General features: G+C 36.1%; 1 protein-coding gene across 2 annotated transcripts in view; it reads left to right on the forward strand.

Moving 5' to 3' along the window:
• Positions 1-3,587: 3,587 nt before the first annotated feature.
• GLRA3 (glycine receptor alpha 3) overlaps positions 3,588-26,049 on the forward strand; it is a 76,593-nt gene continuing 54,131 nt past the window's right edge. Inside the window, exons 1-2 of one of the 2 annotated variants that reach the window (XM_026046166.1) lie at positions 3,588-3,658; positions 21,530-21,657. In XM_026046166.1, coding sequence (XP_025901951.1) covers positions 3,588-3,658; positions 21,530-21,657 — 199 coding nt within the window. The remainder of the gene's footprint in view (positions 3,659-21,529; positions 21,658-26,049) is intronic. The other variant, XM_026046165.1, reaches the window with a different exon arrangement.

Here is a 26,049-nt window from a genome sequence, read left to right on the forward strand (position 1 = left end):
GACTCTGTCTGGTCACACCAAAAGCTAGATTCAGCAATCTCTCACCCTCTCTCTGCACATTGACTTCTTCATATTACTGCTGTTGACTGGCTGCACAATCTTGTATTCAGTTATATAAATTGAATGTTGTTAAACTGAGCTACTCTAGGTAATTAACCTATGATAATCTTTTACTGAGGCCAAATATTCTAAGTTTTTCAAGTTTCTGCATTTTGGGGCCAAAAAAAATCCACTAGGATGATGGTGAAATTCTATCAATGTTTTATTCCAGTGAAAAATTGGACATTCATTTTCACTCTCAGATACAAAATGGCCAATAATAAAATTGCCAGAGCACATATCTAGGATTTATGAGGATTTTGAGGGAATTTGAAAGAAACCTTCAACAACCCTAGAGCTAATTTTTAAAATAGCTACTCTCAGTGAACATCTCTCATTCTCATATGTACAAGTGTTTTACTTTGCAAGTATACCCAAATATGAATTGTACCAGAGAAAAACTAGCTATACAACACGCTGATTATGGCATTTAGCAAGGATACAGATAACTTTATTATACTTTTTGTATGAAGAATGAAGAAAGACTATAAGTGAGGTGCTTGCATACTGTTTAAGCAGGCCCATATTTTGACCTATCAATTATACTGTGTTGATTGACTAGGTATTCTGTATAGGAAAAGTGGATACTGACACAAACTAACACATTTTGGTGAAAACTTCATTTAAACATAGCTATGTTTTCAATTTTGTACTTCAATTAATTGCAAATATTTAAATATTTTCTGACTTCCAGTACTAGCTTTCATGTATACACACCACTTGTCATGTTTCAAGGAGTGATATTTTACGATGTGAGATATATGTAAACCAACAACATTAACATTGGAGATAAGGTCATGGTCAAATTCTATGGATTTCAATTTTAAAGTTGTTGTTCAAACAAATCTCACCTTTTGATTCACAAACTTTAATAGAAGTATACCATAAAGTTCTCCTAAAGGGTGGACATTGCTGCGTGTTCAGCCTTGTATATGGTAGGTTTTCCTCAAGTGATATGGAAAGAATAAAAATGCTATAATTAAAACAATAGTGAATTAAAGCTCTTAAAACTGGGAATATTTTATCAAAGCTTTCAATTAAATGCTAAGTGTGCCCCTATGCTTTTAATCTCACTGAAGACAACAGTATGGGTTTGAGTGCTTTTTGAACTGGAACTTTTCATACTCATGCAGGGCTGTTTGAATCTGCTTACAAGAAAATATTTTAATATTCAACGCTACTTATGTGATAACTTTCCAAAGCACAATATTTCTTACAAATAATTAAAAATTGAAGACAGCCTTTGTAACTAGTGGAAGAAAGTGATGTAACAGAGAAATTACTACTTAAAGCACAAGCAAGTGTATGTTTTCCTCAAACAGATTTCAAAAGTTTGAACTCTGCATATCTGAAGTAGAGCTCATATTTATAATTAATAGAACTGTTCATATTGGAGAACTGGAGAACTCATGCCGGTAATATTGATTAATGGCATCACAAGAAAAATACACTTGCCTCAGTGCCCTGGGGAAATGTAAGACCAATTCAATGTTGAAATACACAATGCACAAAGATAAGGCTCTGCCTTGAGAAGCTGTCTCACTAAATGCTTATTTTAAGGGAAAAGATGAGAATCAACTGTTCTGTCTACACAAAGGAAGCACCTTCACTGCCAAATTGACCTTGAGCAAATAGAAGGATTCTTCTTTTTTATTATTATTTTTATGTTTTTAATAGAAGGCTTAAACTGATTCTTGCCATTGTTAGCACCAGGGCAAAGAGTGGGGAGGGAGAGAAGGACAAGAATGAAAAGGTAGATTTCTTGCAAAGTGACCAAAAACCTTAGAGTACTGAATAGAAAGCGTCCCTGAGTTGTTCTTCCCTTTTACAAATCACACTGTCTAAAAACAAAGCTTGAGAAGCAAAGGAAGTTAGTGACATTCTAGTATATTCTCCTGTATATACTTGATGCCTTACAAAGCAAGCCAAACTGGATCTAAAGATAAGATAGTAATGGTTATTTAGTTACTATGCTTGGCAGAACAACCTCCTAAAAACAGTTGGAAAAATGGGGAAATGGGAAAAATAGAAAACGTAGCCAAAGAACTGAGGTGAATGCCACATGCGGGAATATTTTTTTTCTGTTTGGAAACAGAAAAGACCTGGAGGTGGAGCATGTCATTGCATCCAAAGATTTATAACGAAATAATCTCTAACACATCTGCTATCTGTAGCACTGTATAAAATCCACATTTCTTCTTTACTTCATCTCCTTTCATCAATGGTCTCATCTATTTTGCATTACGGGTAAAAGTTGTTCTATGTTTTATTCACTCTTCCATCTTCTATAACGGCCACTTTATTTCAGCTTTTTTACTTATCCTGCTGAACCTTTGCCTTGTCCCCACATCTACTTTTTTTTCCTCCTTTCTTTTCCTCCCCTCAGATACAGCCCTTGCTCACACACCTTTCACCTTCCCTCATGCACAAGCCATGCAGATTCCCACATGATTTTCTCAAACAGCATTTCTCAGTGTAAACTGATAAATCCTTGCCCTTTTTTTTTTTTAATGAAAACAACTCCTGGCTTGCATCAGATTTCTTTTCAGGTTTCTTTGCTCACTATCAGGAACCACAATCACATCACTTCCCTATGGTCACCAGTGCTTGTAAATTCATCATACCTTTCCCTGTCTCGCAAGGAATAAATATCCTGTACCTTTCTTACAATATTCTTTCCCTCAGCCCTTTCCAGGATCCCTTCAAGGACATCCCTTTGGGTCTCCTCTGGCCAAGCTTTCAGGTGCTCCTTGTTCACACTTTCCCTGTCATTCAGTCCAATGGCACTAGACCTTCCCTCAAGAGATAGAAGATGCACTTCCCCTGCGCCCATGGGGGCTGTACTTTCCAACACGAGTTAAACACGCAGTGTTCCCCAAGAACCTGCTCTTTAAGACAACACATGTCACCAGCCCAAGGCGAGGGGGAGACAAGAGGAGCCCCCTCGTTCCTCAAAACTTCATGATCCTGTCTCTGAAAATCAGTTCCAGCGCTCGAGTCCCTGCCAGGCATCGCGACCCCACTAACTTGGGTACCAAAATTCAGCAGAGCACGGCGGGGGGGTGGTCTCGGCACCGCGTGTGGCCGCGCAGCCGGCAGCAAGGGGGGCTCTCGGCTCCCGGCGGGCCGAGCAGGGCCCCGGGCGGGACCACCCCGCGCCCGCCCCGCGCCCCGCGCCCCGCGCCCCGCGCCCCGCGCCCGCTCCCCTTCCCTTGCCGGGCTCCGCGGCGCGCGGGCCGGGCGCTCCCGGGGGAGGCTCCGGCGCCCGGGGCAGGAGCCGGGCGGGGGGCGGTCCCCGCGCCGCTCGGCGCCCTCCTTCCCTCCCTGCTTCCCTCCTTCCCTCTTTCCCTCCCTCCCTCCCTCCGCGCGCCCGCGCGAGCCATGCGGGGCGGCGCGGGGGCGCCCGGCGGCGCGGGCCGCTAGGCGGGCGCGCAGCGGCCGGAGCTCTCCAGGGTGCTGCGCTGCGCGGAGGCGGCCGATGCCGCAGCATGGCCCGCGCGCGCTGCCTCCGCGCCGCCGTCTCCGGCTTCTGCCTGTGGGAAGCGGCCGTGCTGCTCAGGTGAGTGAGCGCGGCTCGGCGCGCGCCCGCGGCCGCCCTGCGCGCCCGGGCACCGCGGCGGCTGCCGGCGGGTCCCGCTCCATCGCGGCGTGCTACCTGCGTCTGCACAGGGAAGGCGACACCGGCGACCCTCGCAGGGGCTCCGGCGCGAAGCAGCCGCGTGCTGCTTTGTGACCGGGTAGCAGCTCAGTGGGGAAAGATACCGACTTGGGCTGTTACCTCCGGCTCGGGTCGGTGAAAGGAAAGGCAGGGATCACGTTGGGTCAGAGAACACTAAGGCAGAAACAGAAGGAAAGAGCTGTGTGGACAGAGGAAATGGTCTGCAGCGTTTCTCTCAGGAGGTTTAACTACAAGGGAATACTGGGCACCCGGGATTTATATTCGGAAACACAACAGTATATCCATAAATTACAGCCGTTGGAGAAGACTAAGCTTCATAAGCCTTTTTCTTCTTTCTGCCCAGAAGGCTTTTTCCAGCTAAACTAATGTTATGATCCCAATGTGAGTATTCTTTTAATACACAGTTCGGCAAGTGTGGTGATACAGGCTGCAATAAACTTGCTGAAGAACTCAGATCATTCCAGAGGTGCAGAGAAACCTTGAAAAAAATAAAAATAAAACCAGACATGCAGAACATAGACTTCAGAGGCATTACTGCTGATGCAGCTGAGCATGCTTGTTATCAACAGTTCGAGCTGTGTATTGGGGATTATTCATGGATTGGGGATTATTCATGTACGGCATCTATGGAAGCTGAAAGAGCAGCGTGTGTCGCCTCACACCGACAGCAGCCCTCATGGCCGAGCAGAGCTTCAAAGAGAAGCTTCGCTGCAAAGGCAATGATCTGGTTTGGATCAACACACTTAATGTAAAGAGCTTCTCATGTAATTTTACTGTAATTGTTGCAAAAGAGATTTTTAAGGAACTGGGCCATATAGTATCAGATTAATTGGCATTGGGAGGACAGAGTAAATGCACATATATTACAGTTAAAATTTTCTATTTGCACTGAATATTTAATGTTCAAGTAGAAGATCAAACCCCTGTAGAACGTAGGCAGTACACTCAGTACTGCCCTATTATTATTTTCTCATAATGTACTTACAGAAGCTGTTTTTCCATATCATATTATTTAAATGTTGAATGATTAGCTTTTGATTTTAATAATACAAAGATACATAGTCTATCCCAAGGGAAAAAATAAGTGGAAAAATAAGGGCAAATTGTTGACTAACATTTAATTCAGAATGTGTCCTAGCATTTTATTTTGTATAGACTCAAATTATTTTGTTCAGTGCTCAAACAGCTGTTGTCTTACAACAATCTCAGCAATCTTATCACCTTTGCACAAAGACCACAATTATTTTGCTCGAAGATTGCAGAAGTGTTAGAGAAAGCATTTGGGAAGCTGATCAGAGTCCACATCTTTGCATCTTTGATATGCATCTCAACGTAAAGTCTGCTTGTGACTTTAGGTCTAGCAATACAAACTGAGAAACCTGAAGGCAGAGTCAGTGATATTCAGTCAGAGCCACAAAAGTCTCCATGTCCAACACAGCTTGAAGAAGTGTCTAAAACATATTTTTAAACTTGTAAATATCCTAGGTTTTTGGAGTTCATTTATCCAGATTTAAGCCTTGTTTAACCATTTACATTAGAGCAAGGGGAACAGGAAATGGTTGGATGCTACTTCCACTCTGCAAGACACAGACTTCCCTCTGAGAAGAGTCTTCTCTCTGAGAACCTACATAGCACTCTCAGTGAAAAGGCAGGAGTTGAGGAATTCCTAGGAATGGTCAGACCTGATTAACAAGTTTCTAACCTAAATCTGAGCAGGTTTCTCATCTGCTCAAACATTTTTGGGAAAAAAATATCATCTTGGAAAATTCTTCAAATTTAATTGATTAAAATAATGTGTATTTTGTATGTTGTATGTAATTGTTATTTTGATATCTGAAAACATTGTAGAGAAAATATCCTCTATTGCATTTCATGATATTATACAAACTTGTAGTACTATATCTTAGATTAATAATACAGGAGTAGGTTAATATATCTTAGATAAAGAAAACAAGAGTTTAAGTAGATAACACTCTATTATGTGTTTCAGTAACATACTTGAGGAATGGGAGAAAGGCTAGTATCAGATCCAAAAGAAATGGTGTGAAACTTCATCGTTCAACAATGATTGTCAGCCCAGTGTGATATTAAGAAGTAGACAGAGGTGCACAAATGAAGATAAGGGCTAGGAAAAGGATTTTCATAGAGCCTGAATGCAACTGTAATTAATTGTTATACAAGGACAACAAACACTTGGAATGTGAAATGGTAATTACTCTAACACTGAATGCTAAAACACTAAGCTTTTGTTAAAGTAATATCATTAGCATAAGTTTTTCCAGGTTTTCCTGGCTTCCAAGAGATCACAATGAGTGCAAGATTCTAAGACACAAGTTGTATTTGTGAGTTTTAGGACAGTTTGAATACAACTCTCAAACTTGCATGTGTTCCAGTTTAGCTCTAGTCAAACTACCCCATTAGGGACTTTACAGGAATGTTGCTTTCTGCTTTCATTTTATATGTGGAGATATGTGTGTATGGGGAAAGACAGGTGGAAAGGTAGGTGGCACTGTGGAAATGCAAAATAAATTCTCTCTGTATATTTCTTAGGTAGCCCTATTAGCATTACTTACACTAAGATTCATGCTACAGTTAGATTTATCACCTCTTTACTCAGCCTGTTCACTAGCCCATACTGAAGGAAACAATATTACAATGAGAGCTAACTGCACTGCACTTAAGAATAGTGTGTGAAAAAAAAAAGAAAAAAAAAAAAAAAAAAAGNAAAAAAAAAAAAAAAAAAAGGAAAAGAGTGGTAATGTCAAGATAAAGGTCCTGAGCAAGATTACCTTTACACTTAAGCCCAGCGCCCTTTCCAAAAAAGAGGTTATATGGAATAAATCAGCAAACAGACTCCAGATCCTAATGAAAAAGCCTTGATAGCAGTGTCAGGTTGCTGCAAGGGCAGGCTACTCACGCTCAGCAAGGGAAGGTGACTGAGCTGGGAGTCACAGGGAGCAGACAGGAGCAGCGTCTGCACCAACAAGCACCTGCACGAGAGCAGAGCAGATCCTGGTCAAGCACAAGTTCAGATTGCCAGGCAAGTCTGCAGTCATGAGGGAGGCCTGAGGTCAAGCCTAAATGCCGAGTCAGCAGCTCAGAGTCAGGCTCAGGATCAGCAAGGGGGCAGACCAGGTACATCTGCACCTGCCCTGTCGCTTCAGCAGACCAAGAGCGAGCCCCCGGCATCCCTCGGAAAAATACTGAGAAAAGGGGAAAGAAAAACCCACCGCTGTGGCAATGGGAGAGGGGATGCCCTGACGAGGCTTCTCACAGCTTTTTATCAAACAGCTCTTTGATTCAGAGCAGGAGAGCTGCACTGGCAGAGCTGGCACAGAGCCCAGGCAGCCCAGCCCCGGGACGAGGGGAATACGCTCAGGGCTCTTACAAAATGTCAGGAGGCGCATCGGGGTTCCCTTGCAGGATGTGCCCACAGGCAGGCGTTGAAATCCCAAAACTCAGGCAAAGATTTCTCCTAAATGACAACATGTAAATTCGCATTCTCTTGTATTTCAAATGTGCCAGTGAAAAAAATGAAAATCCCTTTGCACCAAGAGTTTTGTTACCAGTATGAATTTGATCAGCACTGTTACTAGTCATCCCTTCTTTCTACTAAAGAAAAGATAATTTCCTAAGTGACCACCATTTCACAAGTTTGAGGAACGAAAAGTGCAGAATTTTGAGCTTATAATGCTATAAGCTGTAAGAAAATAAAATTAAATTGCAAAGCAATTTCAATCAAGAACATAAATCTTTCAGTTCTTACTGTGTAGTGACATTTTCTTTTCAACCTCTGCTAATTCATCGCGAGTGAAATGATGCTAACAACAACTGAAAGCAAGTAATATTTTGAGATGAATGCTGAGCTGCTGCATGATGAAAAACGTAATAGCTCCTCTCTCAGATTAGTCTTGTCCAGATATTCTAGGATTCATGATAATTCAAGAAAATGAAAATTAGTGTAAGATCAGACTCTCTCGTTTTAATGTATACAGAATACAAACTTCAAGTCACCTTGCTGAGTATTATATAATGACACTCTTATGAATTGATTCCTAAAAATCATCTACAGGGACTTGAAAAGTTCCTCTACAAGCTGTCACAACTTCTACTTTTTTTTTTTTTTTTTAATCTAGCCTTCATGTTATTTATTGGAGGAATCAATAAAAGTAGATAGAAACAAGAAAGAAGTCATTTTACTGTCACTGAAATATAAGTATTGTAAACAGATAGAATAAGACATATTTTTAAGGAAGACTATCAGTTACCAGTAGAAAAGTAACCTCTCAGAGAACTGGAAAAGATACAGACAGAAGACATGTAACAAGCACACAGGATCAAAGCAGAAAAATGAGAAGGGTATCAGGATGAAGAACAGTCTACCCAGCAACGTAGAGGGAAAAAGAAAGGGACAATCTTTGAGACTACTACTTTTTTTTTTCCAGCAGAGACTACAGTGCATTTTTTTTGTGTGTTCTGAGGCAACAGGATCCTACCTAATTGATGACTCCAGATTCTGTGCTAATGTAAATGCTAAGTAATAACCAAAAANAAAAAAAAAAAAAAAGAGAAAAGAGTGCAAAAGGAGACAGCATGACATTATAAAAGAGCAAAAGAATTTGTTAAAGGAAAGTATTGTTATTTTTCCAGTCAGCTCTCTAATTAATTGCTCCACACTGCAATGAAGTTTCTAAGTACTGAATACTTCTTATATAATTATTCTGCACCACATGGTATCCTAGTATTCCCCTACCCGCTAGCATGGATGTACAAGACTTGAGTAAAGAAAAAGAAAGTCAGAGCTATTACCAAGTATTAACTCCCCTAAAAAATATTAGTCCTTATCTATATTGTCATTAAGGAAGCTTTCATTTGGGGTCATAAAACATGGGCAGAATGTAGTTGCCAAAGGCAGGGGCAGAAAATGCAGACAAATTGAAATAGATCTCAGACACTTGGATACACTGGAAAATTAACTCACTGAAATCTCGAAGTAAGTAGTGAGCCATTACATGAGTAGTAAATCATCTTACACTGTGAGGGTGAGCTTGTTGCTATTAATCCATATGTAACTATTACAGCTAAAACTAAAATAGGAAGGATATCACCAGCAAAATCAATACAGCTGTTACATTTACAAAAGCAAACTATTTTTCACCCTCCCTGAGAAAAAATCAAGCTGCAATTATGACTACATACCCTACTGTCTTAAGTTTTCTTCTATTACCTTCCATGTTTCATTGCCTTTGATAGAGAAACTTATTCAACTGCAAACACTGCCTCTTGTTACTTGTGCTACTCTCATGATTTAGAACATCACAAGTAATTAAACATTTTAAAAGATGCATTGGTACATACTACTCACCTCACTATTGCCCAAGACTTCACATCCTACGTACAGTTTGCAGGACACAACATCATGTGTAGAACTTACTTCCAATTTCTTGTAAAAATCCATTTTTCTTCTTTTTCAGAATCTTGAAAAATAAATTATAAAACCAAATTAATATAAGTTGCATCCTCTTTGAGGATTCACAACTGCCACGGTGTTGTATCCGACATTCGCTTTTTCACAATTAACCACTCAGCAGAAACATCTAATAAATACAGTTATACCAGCATACTTCAGAAGATGATTATATTTAATTATTACTACTTTAAGTCCATCTTAGAGGGTGAATGCAGAGCCTAGAGACTTTTTCCAGAAAGAGTTGGCTTACATGTCTTGTGAGGTTATTTAGTACAAAAGACTGGTAAAGATACACTTTCTTTTTTATGTTATACACACTTGTTATCTATACTTTATATACATTTATATTATTTTTATACATACATACACTTTTTATAGAATACATATTATTTATACACACATATATGTAAGATTTCTTACTTTCTAGAGAAATATATGAGGTATATATGAAGAATATGAAGGGCTACATACTTGCACAAAGCAAATCACTCAAATCTTTATTACCTTAGTATAACTTCAGACCATGGACATCTTGGCTATAGCAACCCCCATGCAAATCTGCCTGTAACAGAAAGAGAATTGCCCTGGGGAAGGAGGCACCAAGCAAAGCCACAGAACCGACTTAAAAGCTTTGTGCCATCCTCCTGATCACTGGCAACGAAAGTAGGGTCAGTGACTGAGGACACTGAAGCTCCTCCCAAGTTTCATGGCTCTTTGGTGACCCTATTAGCCCAACCTGGAAGTGTTGGGCCAGGACAGCAGCATGCCGAGGAGGTAGCCCGTGCACAACCAGTGCAAGATCATGGAATTAATAAGTGGTGCACAGATACCAAACCATCCCTCTAGTTATATACTTTATGTAAAGCCTTGATTTCACATGGCGAAAATATGAGTAAATGCAGTACTGCAAGTTAAATTTTAATTTTGTGTCTAAGCCTCTATATAATGCCTCCATGAAAGCATGTGTTTCTCAGAGATGCTTTCCCCATTGCCACCAGGTCAGATCCATTACCGCTGATGCCATTAGTAATGGAACTAAAACCAAAGTGGTCAGATTTCAGCATCACATCTGGACCTAGATCCCATAAAATAATTTTCAAAAAACTAGGGCATTTGTTTTTCATGATGCATCTGGATAAAAAACTGCTTTACACAATCACTTCTTTTCTGCAAACAGAAAGATGCAGATTTATCAGATGCCAGTTGTGAAAAAAACACTTGCAAGGGTTAGAGTAAAACAAAGAAACTTCTATCTGTTTTCTTTCTTTTTTTTTTTTGCACACTCAAGATCTGATTCTCAGCTATTTTTGAACATAATATTGTAATATATTTTTACCCAAAAAGATTGTAAATTGCACCCACTTGAGTACAGTGAGGTGGAGAACTGGAAATAAATTGGAAATATTTGCATTCAGGTTCTCCTTAATTATAGGGCAAAACTAATCTCCTAAATTTATCCCAAATATTCTAAAATTGTACAAAAGAAGTCTGAACATCTCTAGATAGTGGAGTATTGCAATTTTACCTGAAATCAAAGTGTGAAGACAACTGCACTTTTTCAGATTTCCTACAGGAAAACTGCTCAATAGTTAACAGAATGGCTTTTTCCATTTTTTTTTTTTAAACAACAATTACTCCTTCAGGTGATGACGTGTTTTGCAGATAATAAAAAAACAGACTACACTCACTACATATATAACTTTCCTTCCCCAGCCTATTTCGATTTGTTTATACCAAGCTAAGAAGACTGAGATGACAATCAAGAGGGCATGGGACACAGAGCACAGGCAAGACTAAGATAGCAAATGTATAGCCAATGTGTATCTGACAGGAATTTTAAACACCACCTTCTGTGTGCGAAAGAGCCACCACTGTCGGTGTATGTGTAGTGGACCAAGATAATTTTGGTGGAAATATGAAAGGCTGGCAGCACTGTTTTTTAACCTTCATGTTATTTTTTATGACTTATTCAGTAAGGACTATGCTCCAGTGCATGCATTAGAAACACTGGGCTCTGTCATTATGTGGCATGAATCCTGCCACTCTGATCATCACCCTTAAGATCAACTTTATTGTTGCCTTAAACAACAGCACATACAGGAGGACTGTGGTGCTGATTAGCATATAACTAATAAAGAATAAAAAAAAGACTTCATTCATGTCGTGACCATAAATCAACATGGCTGATTGAACATTAACATTAATTTTTCACAAAAGAAATCCAAAATTCTGAAAGGGTTTTGTTGCTTTTTTAGCTAAGAGCAGGAATTTTAAGCTGTTAAAAGCAGGAAGAAACTGCCAATGCTCTGGGGGAGATGTTTAGGAAGTTTTTCAAGACTGGCACCTGGGACCCCACCCTTGGCACTCTTAGAGATTCTTCACGTGCAGTTCCACAACAGCACTAGAAAACTGATTGATGCTGATTGAATAGAAAGGACATGAGGCAAGATCCTACACGAGCATGTCTACATTTCATTGAAACGACATTGAAACACATGTATTTCCATAAAACAGTGTTTAAACAAATCAATATTTCTCCAACTAGAAATATTTTGTGTCACTTGAAAATTTTTAAACAATAGTAAGAACACAGCATTCACTTAATAGTTAGCCAACTAACCAAAATAAACAATTTCATGAGCAGCACTTTGGGAAAGAACTCCATATATCCTAAGTTCAATTTACTGATAAGTGTTGATTTATCTGGGCTGCAGCTGCTGTTGAAATATTTTATCTTAAGGTGAGTGAGTCTCCAAGCTCTATTCAGCTTCCCTGTAGTTTTACATTTAACTTTATATCCAATTGGAAAAAAAGTGCCATCTTCTAAACAGCTATCTGACATGCTCACTGAAGATACAAGACAACATTGTTGTACCAATACAAGCAGAATTTCCCTAAGGCAAATTGAATAGTGTTTAGTTGAATTATGCTTCAGTCTTCACTGGTCCTACAGAATTAATTCAGAACTGAATTTTTATCAAGCTTGTTAAAGCCCTGTCTTTGAATTCTAGATTTTCTATAAACTTTCTTGTGAACAGGAAAAAGAGTTGTTTGAGAAAGAAAACAAACACCAAAAAAAAAAAAAAAAAAAGAAAAGAAAAGAAAAGAAAATTCCCAGATGTATTCAATTTCATTTACGATTTTCAACTCATAAAGGTGGACTTTTAAAGCAAAGCAAAGGGAGGAACAGTGTGCTTATGGAATTATGAATGGTCATTACTGATGATTAATGGTCATTATTCTGGTTATTTCTGCAATACACACCTCAAATGGCACTGTACCTAACAATATTAAATGACAGTACAGAATCGAGTAAATGCAAAATAAACTTATTGGGCAGTAGCACAGCCACAGTTAAAAATCTAAGCATGTAAATTAAAACTCGCAAAGCTAGCTATTTTCATCTGCATTATTTAAAGGACAGTTTGAGAAACAATCCAAATAGAGGATCATCCAAATAGTTGTAACCTTTAAAATTCTGTTCTTAATATTTTTTCTTGGATTTGGAAGGAGTTTGCCTTGTTAAAAAAATGATTTGCAGTCCTACCCAGACAAAATTCTCATTTTTATTAATTCTCCTTTCATATTAGTGTCATATTATTGATATCAGCTGAATTAATCTTCATTACAGTGGTGAAAGACACCAGTCAGTTCCTGAACATATTCAATCAGTTAGGGAAATTGTTCATTAATCACAAAAACAAATTTAATTGTTCAGCTCTGACAAGCATCCATAGTAGCATATCTAGTGGTACAAAAGATAATATTGTAAAATTATTTTACTTGGAGGTTTCTGAAACTATCCATTACTCCCACAACTTTTCTCCATTATTTAGTCAATAGGTGAATTTATCTTTATAGTGAGATAGCAATGCAAATTCAAACTACTACAAAGTAGGGAGTTGTAATTTCTATTTTTTTAAAAAATTCCATTCACTTCAGTTGAGTTTTATCTGTCTTTAAAGAAAAAAAAAAAGTTAATTGAATTTTGGGAAAATCTGGCTACCTTTGATTCAAAATCAAAAGAAATTTAACCCATGTAGTCAGTCTCCAGAAGAGTCTTGAGTTAACAAAACAATAAGGTTTTGCTCATTACTGAGGATAAATGTTGAAAATTATACAATCTTTCAGTTTGAATATTTGAAACATTCCTCTGCTCCTTTTCTACCTGTGTGGGACAGCTTCTTCTCAAAAATGCAGGTAGAGAAAAATTATGAAGCTTTAAAACACTAAGACAATAAATTTATCATAAGCATGAAAATTAAATTAAAGAAACAATCTATAATTTTATGAATCCAGACCTAGTTAAGACGGAAAGCCATATCTGTATATTTATGAAAAATGCTGACATTCAGTTTTCTTTATCCTAAGTGTAAGTGGTTTTCTAAAGGGGAAAAAAAGAAAACATTGTGCATATATATACATACATAGTCACAAACAACAAGAATGTATATATTTAAGACTGATTTGGAATATATATTCCTTTGATCTGTAGAACGAGCATCAGATCAAAGTGACTTAAAAATACTTTAAAACCCATTACTCACTAGTCTTTGTCTCTATTAGAAAGATTTGAAACATACCACAGTGATACTGAATTTTTGAAGTTACAGTACATAAATATGCTAGAGATTACATCAATTTATTTTCATTACAAATAGATCTGGAGGAAATCTGTAGGGCTGGAGCAACTTTCAACTGTATTGACAAAAGAGAAAAGAATATTTTGCTACAAAGATATTAGGAACATCATAACAAAATGAAGATAATTCATCCATTGTCTAACCTATAAAGAGCACTAAAATGTTGTATTGCCTCAGTCACTGAAACAGAAAAATGGAAAGAATTCCAAACCTGAAGCCACTTTTGTTAGGTGCACTGAAATGTAATCCCATATTTTTTCATACAGTTCTTCTTTCTAACTACTAAAATAATAAAGAATGTATAACTATTTATCTTAAACTGCCAATTTACTGTTTGCTGCATAAAGAGCGATCATTTTGTCCAAAATGACTCTTACCAAAAACTAGTCTGACCTATTGAATTTCCTAAAAATAAGAAGAGGGCCACTAGAAAAATAATAGTAATAAAATAAAAGAGGAATCAGTGAAAAAAACTAACCTCTTATTGACAGTAAAATGCTTCTGCTTCTGTTGTTGAACTGATAGTCTTTTCCCTGGCAAAAATTAGTTAAGAATTCTGGGTTTGTTTCTGAACTAATGAAATCACAATGATCCAAAACATTGCAAGGTATGAAAATCTGAGTTTTCATTGCATTAGGAACTGGTGACTTTGTGAACAAGTACAAACAAAAGAAATTTCCTCTTTAATTAGCAAGCAGTACGTTACTGTCATTTTTAACAGAAACTGTAGGAAAGACAGCTGGAATCTCAGTCATTTTTGTGTCACTGCAAATTTAATCTTTCTCCTTCATTTGGCATTGCTGGGGTTCAGTACATTTTGCCCTCTTCCTTTATTTATTCTTTCACCAGTGTAAACTCACTTCTCTTTTTTTGGTACCCGAGGCTGAAATTAATTCATTCACCAAGAAAGCTCAAGTAGAATTATTTTCGTACTAGAATAGAAAAGAGTTGGGAGGAACGAATCTCTCTTCTCCTAGCATGAACCTTGAACTAAATAACAAGGTCAGGTTACCTAATCCATGTGTTTCAGTTAGGAGTTTAGTTCATAATGTAGCTAACGAAGACAGAGCGATTGATCCAAAGTTGCTTCACAGAAAGAGCCTAATTTTGAGTCTTAACTTACCCTTTGGTTATCCTTAGGAGTAACCCTTTCCGTGTGAGCTACAATGACAGGACAAGGACAGAAGAGTCTGGGAGTCACTTCCAGGACAGGATCAGTGTAACTGTAATTTCCTGGCACAGCTTCTAGCTTTCCAAATTGGCTTGGGTTTTTTATGAATCAATATTGCTGATGAACAGCTTCCAATAAGGCATTTGCCTTTCATTTACTCTGAGGACTTTTAATTTTCAGTAGAATTTCCTTTAAAAAGCCCCTTGAGAATTTAATTGCAGTTTAAAATATTTGCTTTAAATGTATTTGTGCCTCTTTTGAGCTCCCATTCCATGATATTTACATCATCAGAAAATCTTTCAAAAATTAACCTTGTTTTTTCTGATCAAAAACAGTGAAATGCATTTCTCTTCTGACAACTATTTCAGGTAGCCAGTTTAGAAGTATTACACCTCAGAAGACCATTTGTGTCACACTACTTAACTAAGTAAATGTATTTTAATGACAAACTGTTGAAAAACTTGAAAAAATACTGGGAAACAGTATTGTCCAAAAATGTCAAGCAAATGAATATTTTTAAAGCTTTATATTAGATAATTAGCTTAATTCCCTTTAGAAATCTTTTGATCTCCTAAAACGTGATGTTTACTTTTCACATTAAGTTTACCAGATACTTTCTATTAGTGGGTCTAAAATATCACAGAATCTCACCGCTATAATTTTCAAAACACAGTATTAGAGTATCGTCAGATGATCAAGAATCAGCTACTTAAAGATGATTCTATTTTAAAAGGCTTTTAAAAGACTTTTTAATTAAGTAGTCATACTGAATAATTTTTGTTTTAAAAATTACACATTCTATCACCATTGTATTACTTACAGCTATAGAATCAAGAGAAGTGGTCTCGAGATTAAATCACCTAACCATTATCGTACCCCTGAGGTGAACCAGTGGATAAGTACCAACTCAGATCAATTTGCTGAAATGCTTTTGTGTATTACTGTTTGTGAGAGGCAGCAGAGCACATAATGGCTGGCTACAGTTTATGCTTTCCTTGTGAGTGTGTAATTAATTTCCTTGAGCTGCTCTGTAAAGTTTTTTAATGTAAAGTGCATTAAAAGTATTCAAAGATCAGCTGGATAGAACGGACCACAAACACAAGATCTGATTGCTCCAGGGGTTTGGCCACACTTGCTGTCTCAGAGAATAAACTAAATAATAAAATGAAGAAGGTACTGGACCATTGCAATGCATGAAAAGCATCATAAAACAGCTCTGTAGCATCCATTTTAAGATAAAATACAAAATTTCTAACTTTTGAATGGTCTGTATTTGAGGTGCTAATGGAAAGGAAGAATTATTATTACATGAGAAAATTCACAAAGCAAAGATTGACTTTCAACTTGACTTTCAACAATGGTATTAACGTAAGGTTTTCAAAATAAAATACACAGTCTAGCCATGGAAGGAAGGAAGCGAACATATTATCTAAGCAAAAGGTAATTTCTGACAAATATTTTCAATATTAGTGAGACTCTGCAGTTAATGCTCGGAATAAGTTGGATAAACTATGGCAATGCTCTAACTTGTACATGTTCGTAGCATTTTCCTGGTAAGTGTCTAGCATAAGGGATCATCACACCATATTCCTTTTTCATTTCTGGCATTCTACTGTACCAGGAAAAAATTTGGAAGAGTCAGTGAGACAGAATTTCTTCCTGCACTTCTTTTTTAGAATATTCCTACTTAGCCTTTTCTGGAGAGTTATAAATTTTCTCATATTAATATTCTCAGTACCCCACTACTTCTTTTCTTTGATATTTTTAAATAACTAATTACACTTTTAAGGGCTGAAACAACACATTGTGTTTCAAAATGATTAAAGAAAAACACCTTGAAGATGAATAGTTCAAAAAGTTTTGGATCTATACTATTATCTGATGCGAGAAATCAGTGAAAATCAGTACTTTCAGTAACACACCAGTGACAAGAAAGTCTCAAAAAGAATATCATTTAAATAGCTTTCCAAAATACGACTTTAAAAATGCATATATAACATATAACATTTTTTGATTGTTTGGGGAGATTGTGAAATTCCATTTGAAGAATTCTTCAATAATTTTCTTTAAGAGAAGGAAAGAGAAAGTTAGGTTTTCTTTTAAAAATATGCCTACTTCAGAAATTCAAATTTAATGACTTATGCCTTTTCTTGCAAAATGAATTACCGATACTGTTAGTTGAGTTCTCTCATTTAAATTCTGTAGGTGATGGATGTTCTTGCTATATAGTTATCCTGGCTATATATTTGTTTTGTTTTCTTTTTTTCTAGTTCAGAAATTGTACTGTTTTAAAGAGAGATTGAAAGAAACTGAATCTATTTCCTGCAATAGCAGTCATACCTCTCACAACATCCAAATGTCCTTATCAATTCTCACCTTGAAACAGGCTTTTATATCTCTTCTCCCAGTGCAAGACTATTCCTGAAGTATTTCCGTGCTTGAAAACCTTTTAATTTACAATCTAAATTTATTCTTGGCCACTTTCCATCCATTTGTTTTCATGCCAAGGTTATCATTACCTTAAATTTCTTTCTTCTTTGCAGGTGGATGTCACAGATAGCACATTAGCTCATTCCTTCACAACACTGGTCAATCTCTTATGTTTGTACTGGCTGTAGTTTATCAGCAGCCCAAATGCAGTTTCCATTCTGGGGTTTAATTCCATGCTATGTCGGGAGAGAAGCTGCTGGGCAACCCAAACACCCAACAGTGAGAGGAATTGAGCGAAATGGACCGACATTATCATGTATAATGCACGTTATCACGTATAATTACAGGTTACTGTTTTGGGTTAATGGTTCCTGCAAGTATGCTACCCAGCCCCAGGGAAGAACAGCACTGGGAAGACACCATTTCTCACTTTTCAAATATTCCCATTACTTCTCTTCCTTAAGCTCTGCAAGTCCAGAAGGTGTCTTTTGGCTCTTGGCAGTCTGAAGATTTTGGCATGAGGTCTGTAATATCAGCTCCTAATTTAGCCTGGTTTTTATTGGTCAGTACTTTTCACCAAGCTACCTATATATGAAACACTATACTTTGTACTTTATTAAATTGTTAGTTCCAGAAAGTCATGTTGTCTTCAGTGGTTCAGTTATGTTCCACATTATTATTAAAATTCTTTCCTTAAATTCCGTTTGAATTTATCTGTATCTGATTGACTATTCTTCTGCCTTTCTTCTTGAGAGTAAACGCCCAGTACTTTTCACTTTGAGGTATTTATATACTTGAATCATGTTACTTTTCTATCTTCTTTTTTTTTTTTTTTTTTTTTTTTTGATAGCTTAGCAAATCGAGCACTGACTGTATCTTACTGTAATGAAATCCCTCTGTCTCTCAGATCATGGTTTAGTAGCTTTGTTCAATACCTTTTCTAATGCTTTAATGTCCTTTTTAAAGCTTGGACACAGAATTTGATTCAATATCCCAGAGCCTGTCTCATTAATAGCACATAAAATAATAAAGTGACCTTCATGGTCACTTGTATACCCTTGCATAACACATAATACAGTGAAAACTTTACCACACAATGTTGAGATGTTTAGACTGAATTCTAAATCTTTCTTCAGACTCACTACTTTCCTAGGTACAGTCTCTAACTCTGTAGTTGTGGCCCAAATTCCCAATTCATGTGTCTTTGAGTACTCTCTCTCTGTTTTAAAGTGTTTTGCTTAAATTGGCTTCACTTATTTCCTTGCCCTCATCTTTTTTATATATATAATTCTTAAGCTTGAACAAACAATAACTTTATATTTTATTCCTAGATAGCAGACAAAACTGCTGAATATCATTTTACTACAGCTCTCTACACCAGGTTTTTGGTTAGATTGTAAAACGTGGGTACAGAAGTCTCCATCTTGGCTATGCAAGGTGTTTTCTTAATTTCTAAGACATTCCACTGTAAATGTCCTGAGTCAACAGTTCCTGGCTCAGGTGTAACTTTTAGTACACCATGCACAAGCTCATCTCTTTCAGAGATAATGTATAACAAAACTGAAAGCTCTTTACCATGTACAACCAATTTTGGTGATTATCTGTATACAAAAGACCAATATTTTACCAGGTTGAATTTCCTAAAATCCTCTGCCATATTGATCTTGACTAAACTATCAAGTCTTGGTCCTTTTAATTAGAAGAGTATTCCACAAGTTAGCTAAGATAGATCAAGAAATATTTGCTCAAAAGTTTCTTCAGATACATCTTTTCCATTAAAGGGAATTTGTAATGCAGAAATCTGCAATGCACAGCCAACTTTTACTTAGGAATACATTAAACTGAGAGCAAAGAAAAACTTTCCTTGAAGAAAGTTTTAATTACAAATTACAGCTGAGATTGCTAAAATAAAACTTGCTTATGAAAAAGCAAGCAGTACCTTGAATACATTGTTTTCAGAAGCAGGCAATAAAAGTATTCAAGGCATTCTTACGGTTAAACTGACTAATTATAATTAAATATCAATTGGCAATGCCATGATATCACAAAAAAAGCGAAAACTATATTTGGAAAATCCGCAGTCCCAACAATTATTTTTTCATACTCAGCATTAGCTAATACTAATGTGTAATGACCTTAAAGTACTTTATCCCACAAAAGCCTTTAAAAACAACAGCAATAAATGCCACAACAGAAGGATTCTAGAAGAATTTCAGAGATGTGAAAAGTAAATACCCCATTCAGAGAAAGCCATCAATGTTGAAGCTTACAGCAGGCCTAATAGCATAAATAAGTCTAAACATATCTATCTAATATACCTATACATATCTATATGTATACATATATATTTATATGTCAGTATATGGACAGGAATTTGGTTCTCTGTGGCCTTGCAAATAGATACAGTGCAGTGAAGTAGATGCAACTTTTTTTCTTTTCTTTTCTTTTCTTTTCTTTTCTTTTCTTTTCTTTTCTTTTCTTTTCTTTTCTTTTCTTTTCTTTTCTTTTCTTTTCTTTTCTTTTCNTCTTTTCTTTTCTTTTCTTTTCTTTTCTTTTCTTTTCTTTTCTTTTCTTTTCTTTTCTTTTCTTTTCTTTTCTTTTCTTTTCTTTTCTTTTCACTTTATAACCATGTACAACCTCTGACAGAAATAAAAATGACTCTGAGTTGCAGGACTGCAAAGAACCAGACCCGCTCAGAGGGTTCAATGCTGAAAAAAAAAAGGCAGAGGCCAGCAGGAATAAAATGTGTCTCAATAACTTTAAATTGCACTGAGAAAAGAAAATATTGATTTTTTTTCTGAATATTATGTATTGCTAACAAGTAAAATTCAACATTTCAATGAGTTAGAAAACTACAGTGAATTTTGTGTTAGAAAACTGGAATTTGTATTCTTTCTTGTATGTAACTCAAAATAAAGGTATATTTAAGCACTTTTAGAAGAATTAACTGGCACTAGTAGGAAACAATTGTCTTAAAACTGGGTGAGAGGTATTTTCATTGGTAGTAGATTTTGAGTAAACATCAGCGTAACAATGAGTTTTGTATCTTCCTTCAGGCTCTTAAAACCATTTATGGTTTCAGTCGCATGTTGTAAGATGATATTACTTGCACTTTAAATACATATTGTTATTAACTATGTTCATTTTTCAACATATTGGTTAGCACTCAAGTAAGACTTCTACAAAACAGGCTTTTTCTACAACTAAAGACCTTGTTTTTGGAGGATCCACACGGCTGATCTCAGTGCTGATATTCTTCTCTCTTGATGTGTGCAGAACACACTTTAGAATGTCAGTGGGAGTTCTGCATATGTGTGGCGAGGAGGCTATCTGAGATGACATTTGCCATGTGGCTCTGAGATGAAAATTTTGCCCTAAGATAGTTCCTCCAGTAAGTTTTTTTTCCACCACAGCAGTCATTTTTGTTTTAGTGGAAAATGAACCTCAAAGATGATGTTAAAGAATACAATCTACCGAGAAATTATTTGATATTATATGCATAAACATATGATATCAATGATCATATTATCTAAAACATTCATTGAATAAAAAATGGTAGTGGAAGCACTATTCTATAAACAATTTGACTACTACTTTCTGGCATAGGCTGCTACCAAATCACACCCAGTTAAACAGATTGGTCTTAGAGCTGATTCCAAATTGCTATCTTCTACATGCTATTTGTATGGCTAATGTAATTTTTATTTCTGCAGTTCTGTATAAAGTATCAGTTACTAATGACTGAAAGTATATTAATGTCCAGAAGCATTAATACTATTCTATCAGTTTGAACTTCAAGAAAAAAAAAGAAAAAGATAAAAAATAGGTAAAAAAAAAAGAATTTACTATTTCCATATAAAGGAAATTAATTCTTTGCTATTATTTTTTAAGTACAAGCTAGTTAAACAGTCAGTTTCAGCTTTGCTGTTTTCTTGTTCATACACTATTAGGTGATTAAATATGAAAAAAAATAAAATTCTATTCAAAAAAAATCTAAGTTAATGAATTTTTTTGTTCTTTTTTTTCCTTGTTGTTAGTTTGGTAGCCACAAAGGAAACAGACAGCGCAAGATCTCGTAGTATGCCAATGTCACCATCTGATTTCCTGGATAAGCTAATGGGTCGCATGTCAGGATACGATGCAAGGATCAGACCAAATTTCAAAGGTAATTTCAAACCTAACCTGTCACATAATTCAGTATTCCTTTCATATAAATGTAATTTCTGGAACAATTGTAAAAAGAAAACAAAATAAGCAAAAAAACAAATATAATCTCTTTGAAAAAATGTTACCTCCCTTGCCCTATCTTTGCTATAGTCTTTAACTTCAGTAGCAACATACTCTATTCCTGTCGCTTTCACAGTGGCCAAATGTAGTCTTTGGACAGTTTAACTTATCAACAGATTAGTTCTTTTTCTATTTTTTTCTGAAATTTTCAATGGATGTGAATTCTCACTTTTTACATCTTAAATTTTCCATCTTAATTCTTGCTTAGCACTGAGCTTTATAGTCTTTTTATGCCACTGGGTCACAAAAACATACATAGTTATGCTTCTACAGCCATTGTTATTTGTTGTTCCTCTTTTTTCTTTTTTGGCCAAAATTTGTCTGACTCACAAGGATAAAACAAGCAGTTGGGAAAATTACTTCCTCATCAGTATGCCTTTAAAAGTCAGTGCTATATATATAAACTTAATATCTAAAATTTACTGCAGCTGGAAATGCATAGATTTTACTAAGTTAGCAGTGCTGATATTTCTCAAAAAGAAAAAAAACATGAACTGGAAGCATATCACCAAAAAGACTTAGACTGTTAATTAACACTCACCATATCTATACAGAATAATTCCCTTGGAAAGTATTTCCCAGAAGCACTCTGAAGAATAGTCTTGTGGTAGGTTTCTTGAAAGGCAGGGAAAAACTGGTGTATTAAACAATATTGGCACACTAATGCAATACACTACTTCTAAAATGACTTTTTATATGTATGGCATCTCTGAAAATATTTTTGCTTCTTTTTAAAGTTATCTTGACTTGTTCCCACACTATATTCCTTAGAATGTAAACTGCAAGTTCAACCTAAGGTAAAGCTGTGCTGGGCAAAAGACCTCAGGCGAAGTCTGAGCACTGTAGTTTTTCTTCTGCGAGTCTCCTGAAGTGCTACAAACAAGTGTTTAAAAACAAGGCACTTGCATCTTAGCAGTTCATTTGGGGATTGGATTTTGGAGCTTGTCATAGACACCATGCAATCACAGTCTTCTGATGGGGTTACACTGAAGATCAGCCAGATGGTTTAGAGATTAGTGGATTCAACATAGTGCTTCTTGAATGTATAATTCAAAAGACTCGCCTCAATTCAAGGGCCTTGTTTTGTAACCGTTGAAATTTAAAGAGACAAAAACCTAATTTGACATTGTTCTTTATCAAAAAGTGCACATTCTAAATCTTCTAGACAGCTATGCAGTTTGAGCAAATCTGCCTAAAATGATTCAGATCTATCACAAAGAATAAGTCTCTCCTTAAGTGACTTTACCACTTTCTGGCTAATTTTATTATTCCTAGTACAAGTGCTGGAACTTTATGCCTTCTTGAATTTTTAAGTTATCAAGGGTTTTAAAGAAACAGAACAAGTACTACTAAGAGGTCTCAGCTCATCAGCCTGCCCCCAACCCATTTTACTTGTCACTTTCCTAGAATTCCTATGTAGCCAACAATTTTAACTTCTTTCTGTCATATTTAATCTTGATAGGTAACACAGAATCATATATTTTGCCTGAATGCTCTCATTTTGGATAACAGATATAGCTTGCTTATGTTCACCCAATAGAAAGAACAGACTAAAGAGTAGTAATATTTATTTAGCTATGGAGGGAAACACAAATGAAGAACTCCTGTAAAAATTTTGTTCACATTTTATTTCTTGCAAGTCAAAACTGTATCAGGATGCTTCTACTACTTAGATAGTACACATTCTAGAGTACTTTTTCGCCTTAAAATATGGGGAATACTTCAGTATTTTTCATATTTAGACCAAACTGTGAAGTCTTTATGTAAAAACTGTCATTGACTCAGACTCCTAAGAACAGGCTAAAGAACAGCTTTGTACAAAACAAAACGGTGAAGGCTGTGTTGCAGCTCTTTCAGAGAAGCTCAGTTTTATTGCTGACATCTTGGGAAAATTTCTAGTAGTACAATGCAGTCAATATGGTGTCATAATTCAAATAAAACTAAATACTGAATTCCTGCATATAGTTTGAAAGAGAAAATGTCAGCCTCACATTACGCAATAAATACTTCTCCATGATGCTTAGAAAACATTGTCATTTGCTCCTTGACACTCGGTAGAGGGCTCTTTGAAAACATGACAAACTGTATGCTATTAATTTTGACTCATATAATTACATTTACTGTGATCTCAATACGGATAATCATGCTTTACTACTTTTCAAATCTGTTAAATCCATTAGTTGAACATGCCATATGAAATGAAGCCACTGGTACTGATGCCCCTGAGATATTCAGGTTTCGAGGACTCTGTCCCAGTTTGTCATTGATGAATTCTTCACTTCCCACTGTGGCTCTGTTAATCATACTGCCACACAAAGGGTAATCCCTCATAAGTCTCCTACTGTTATAGGAAAAACAGAGACAAATGTGCCTAGCAACACTGAGATATACAGAAAAAGTCAGAAAGACAGCATGAGCAACTTCTCACTTTTCCAGTAAAATTAACTGTTTTCTCTAACTCTACAGAGTGCTCATGTAAGAAAAAAAAAAGACCCACATTAGCCTCCAAATCACAAAGATGCAGCAATGCAGGCTACATGTTGTGCGAGCATCCAGAGCACGTACCTAGGGCCCCCAGGGAACTTTTACGCTACAACTTCTCTTGCTGCACAATCATTCCTTCCGGAGTGAGGGTGGACAGCAGCTCTCTTCAACCCAGGCAGCTGCAACAGGCCTATCAATCTGAGACTAAAGTAGTGACAGATCCTTCTCTTTTCCACAGCTTCTGTTCTAGGACTTGACTTGTTCTATTTAGAGAGGATTAAACCTGACAATTTGTCACTTTCCCCAGAGAAGCTCCTCATTTTACTGTTTATTCAAAAGTAAATTTAATTAAAAAGTCTCATTTTTAGTCTTCAGAAATGTAGATGATTTTTATACATGTGATTTCCAAAGCACCTAGCATAATCCAGAAGTGTACAATGTTTTGCCTACCTGGCCAAAAAAAATCCTTATGGAACTACGAAGAAATACTTGGGACTTCTTTCACTTTCTTTGAATTTTTAAACACCATTTATTTTCTGCTACAAATTTGCTGAGGTTGTTTTTCTGCAGAAATGAAGAATGCTTGCTTTCCCAGTGCTTAAATAAAATATGGGAACATCACAAATTGGTTGGACATATTTTCTTTTCTCACTTTTAATAGAAATAACACTTTCTATTTACATTGAATTACTAGTAAATCCTACTAGACTTTCTTCTTGGTTTTGTTTTTTTTTTCTACTGATATATTCATAATTCATCTAATATTTTCTATTGAAATATCTATTGATCTGATATTATGGTTAAAGAATTGACTCACTTCATTATCAAGCTCAATATATGACATAGAAGAGATGTTTATTTTTTAAATCTATACAGTACAGAATGTAACCTCTAGTGAAAATCAAATAAGCTTTTGTATATCATTTTATCATTTTATATACAAATATTTTATATATGAAAGTATAAAATGTTTCTTGCTTTGGTATTTGTAAACAGCATTTAGCAATCATTAGTTTTAGAATTTCTTAAGTCAGGACCTGTATACAGACCAGCGATTTAAACAAGTACATTCTTTTAATCACTTTTGAAAATTGTTTATACCTTAGACTCTACAATATTTTATGACAATAAATTCTTCATGTTCTAGAATTGTTCAAAGAATCCTTTTTCTGTTTGTTTTCAATCTAGTGACTGACCATCTTACTGTCATTTGTTTTATTGATATTTGTCATTTTGAGAAATGGAGAAAAAATGGATCCTATACATCTTTACAGCTTTGTAGATACTTATATCTGCCCCTCTATCACCACATTTCTGACTTGAAGAGCCTTTTTCTATCTATGAATGCATATATCTATGTATGGCAGCATTTCAAAGAGCTTGTCATCCTTGACTGCCTTCTTGACATCTCTCTTTTTTCCTCTAATACATCCTTTAAAGGTCTTGTGAGGAGAACTTTTGAAGTATTCAAGTTCATGATATGTATAGTACTACTATATGTATAGTACTACTTTTTTTTTTTTTTTTTAAATCTATTTGCATTCCTCCTTTTTTTTCAGTTGTTACTGACAATACAAAAGTATCATATTCATCCATATTTCCTAAATGTATTACTTTTCATAATCTCTATCAAATTAAGTGGTTAGTGCAGAGGTTAGACTAAGAAGAAAACAGCTCCCAACATCAGCCCTGTAACCATTTTTCATTTTTAATTGATTTGATAGCTGTCAGACACAACACACATTCCTTTCCATGGATACCAAAACTGGCACAGGTGGCAGCTGAC

Source organism: Nothoprocta perdicaria, unplaced genomic scaffold (genome assembly GCF_003342845.1).
Source record: "Nothoprocta perdicaria isolate Ctin4 unplaced genomic scaffold, notPer1 scaffold_423, whole genome shotgun sequence".
NCBI lineage: Eukaryota > Metazoa > Chordata > Aves > Tinamiformes > Tinamidae > Nothoprocta > Nothoprocta perdicaria.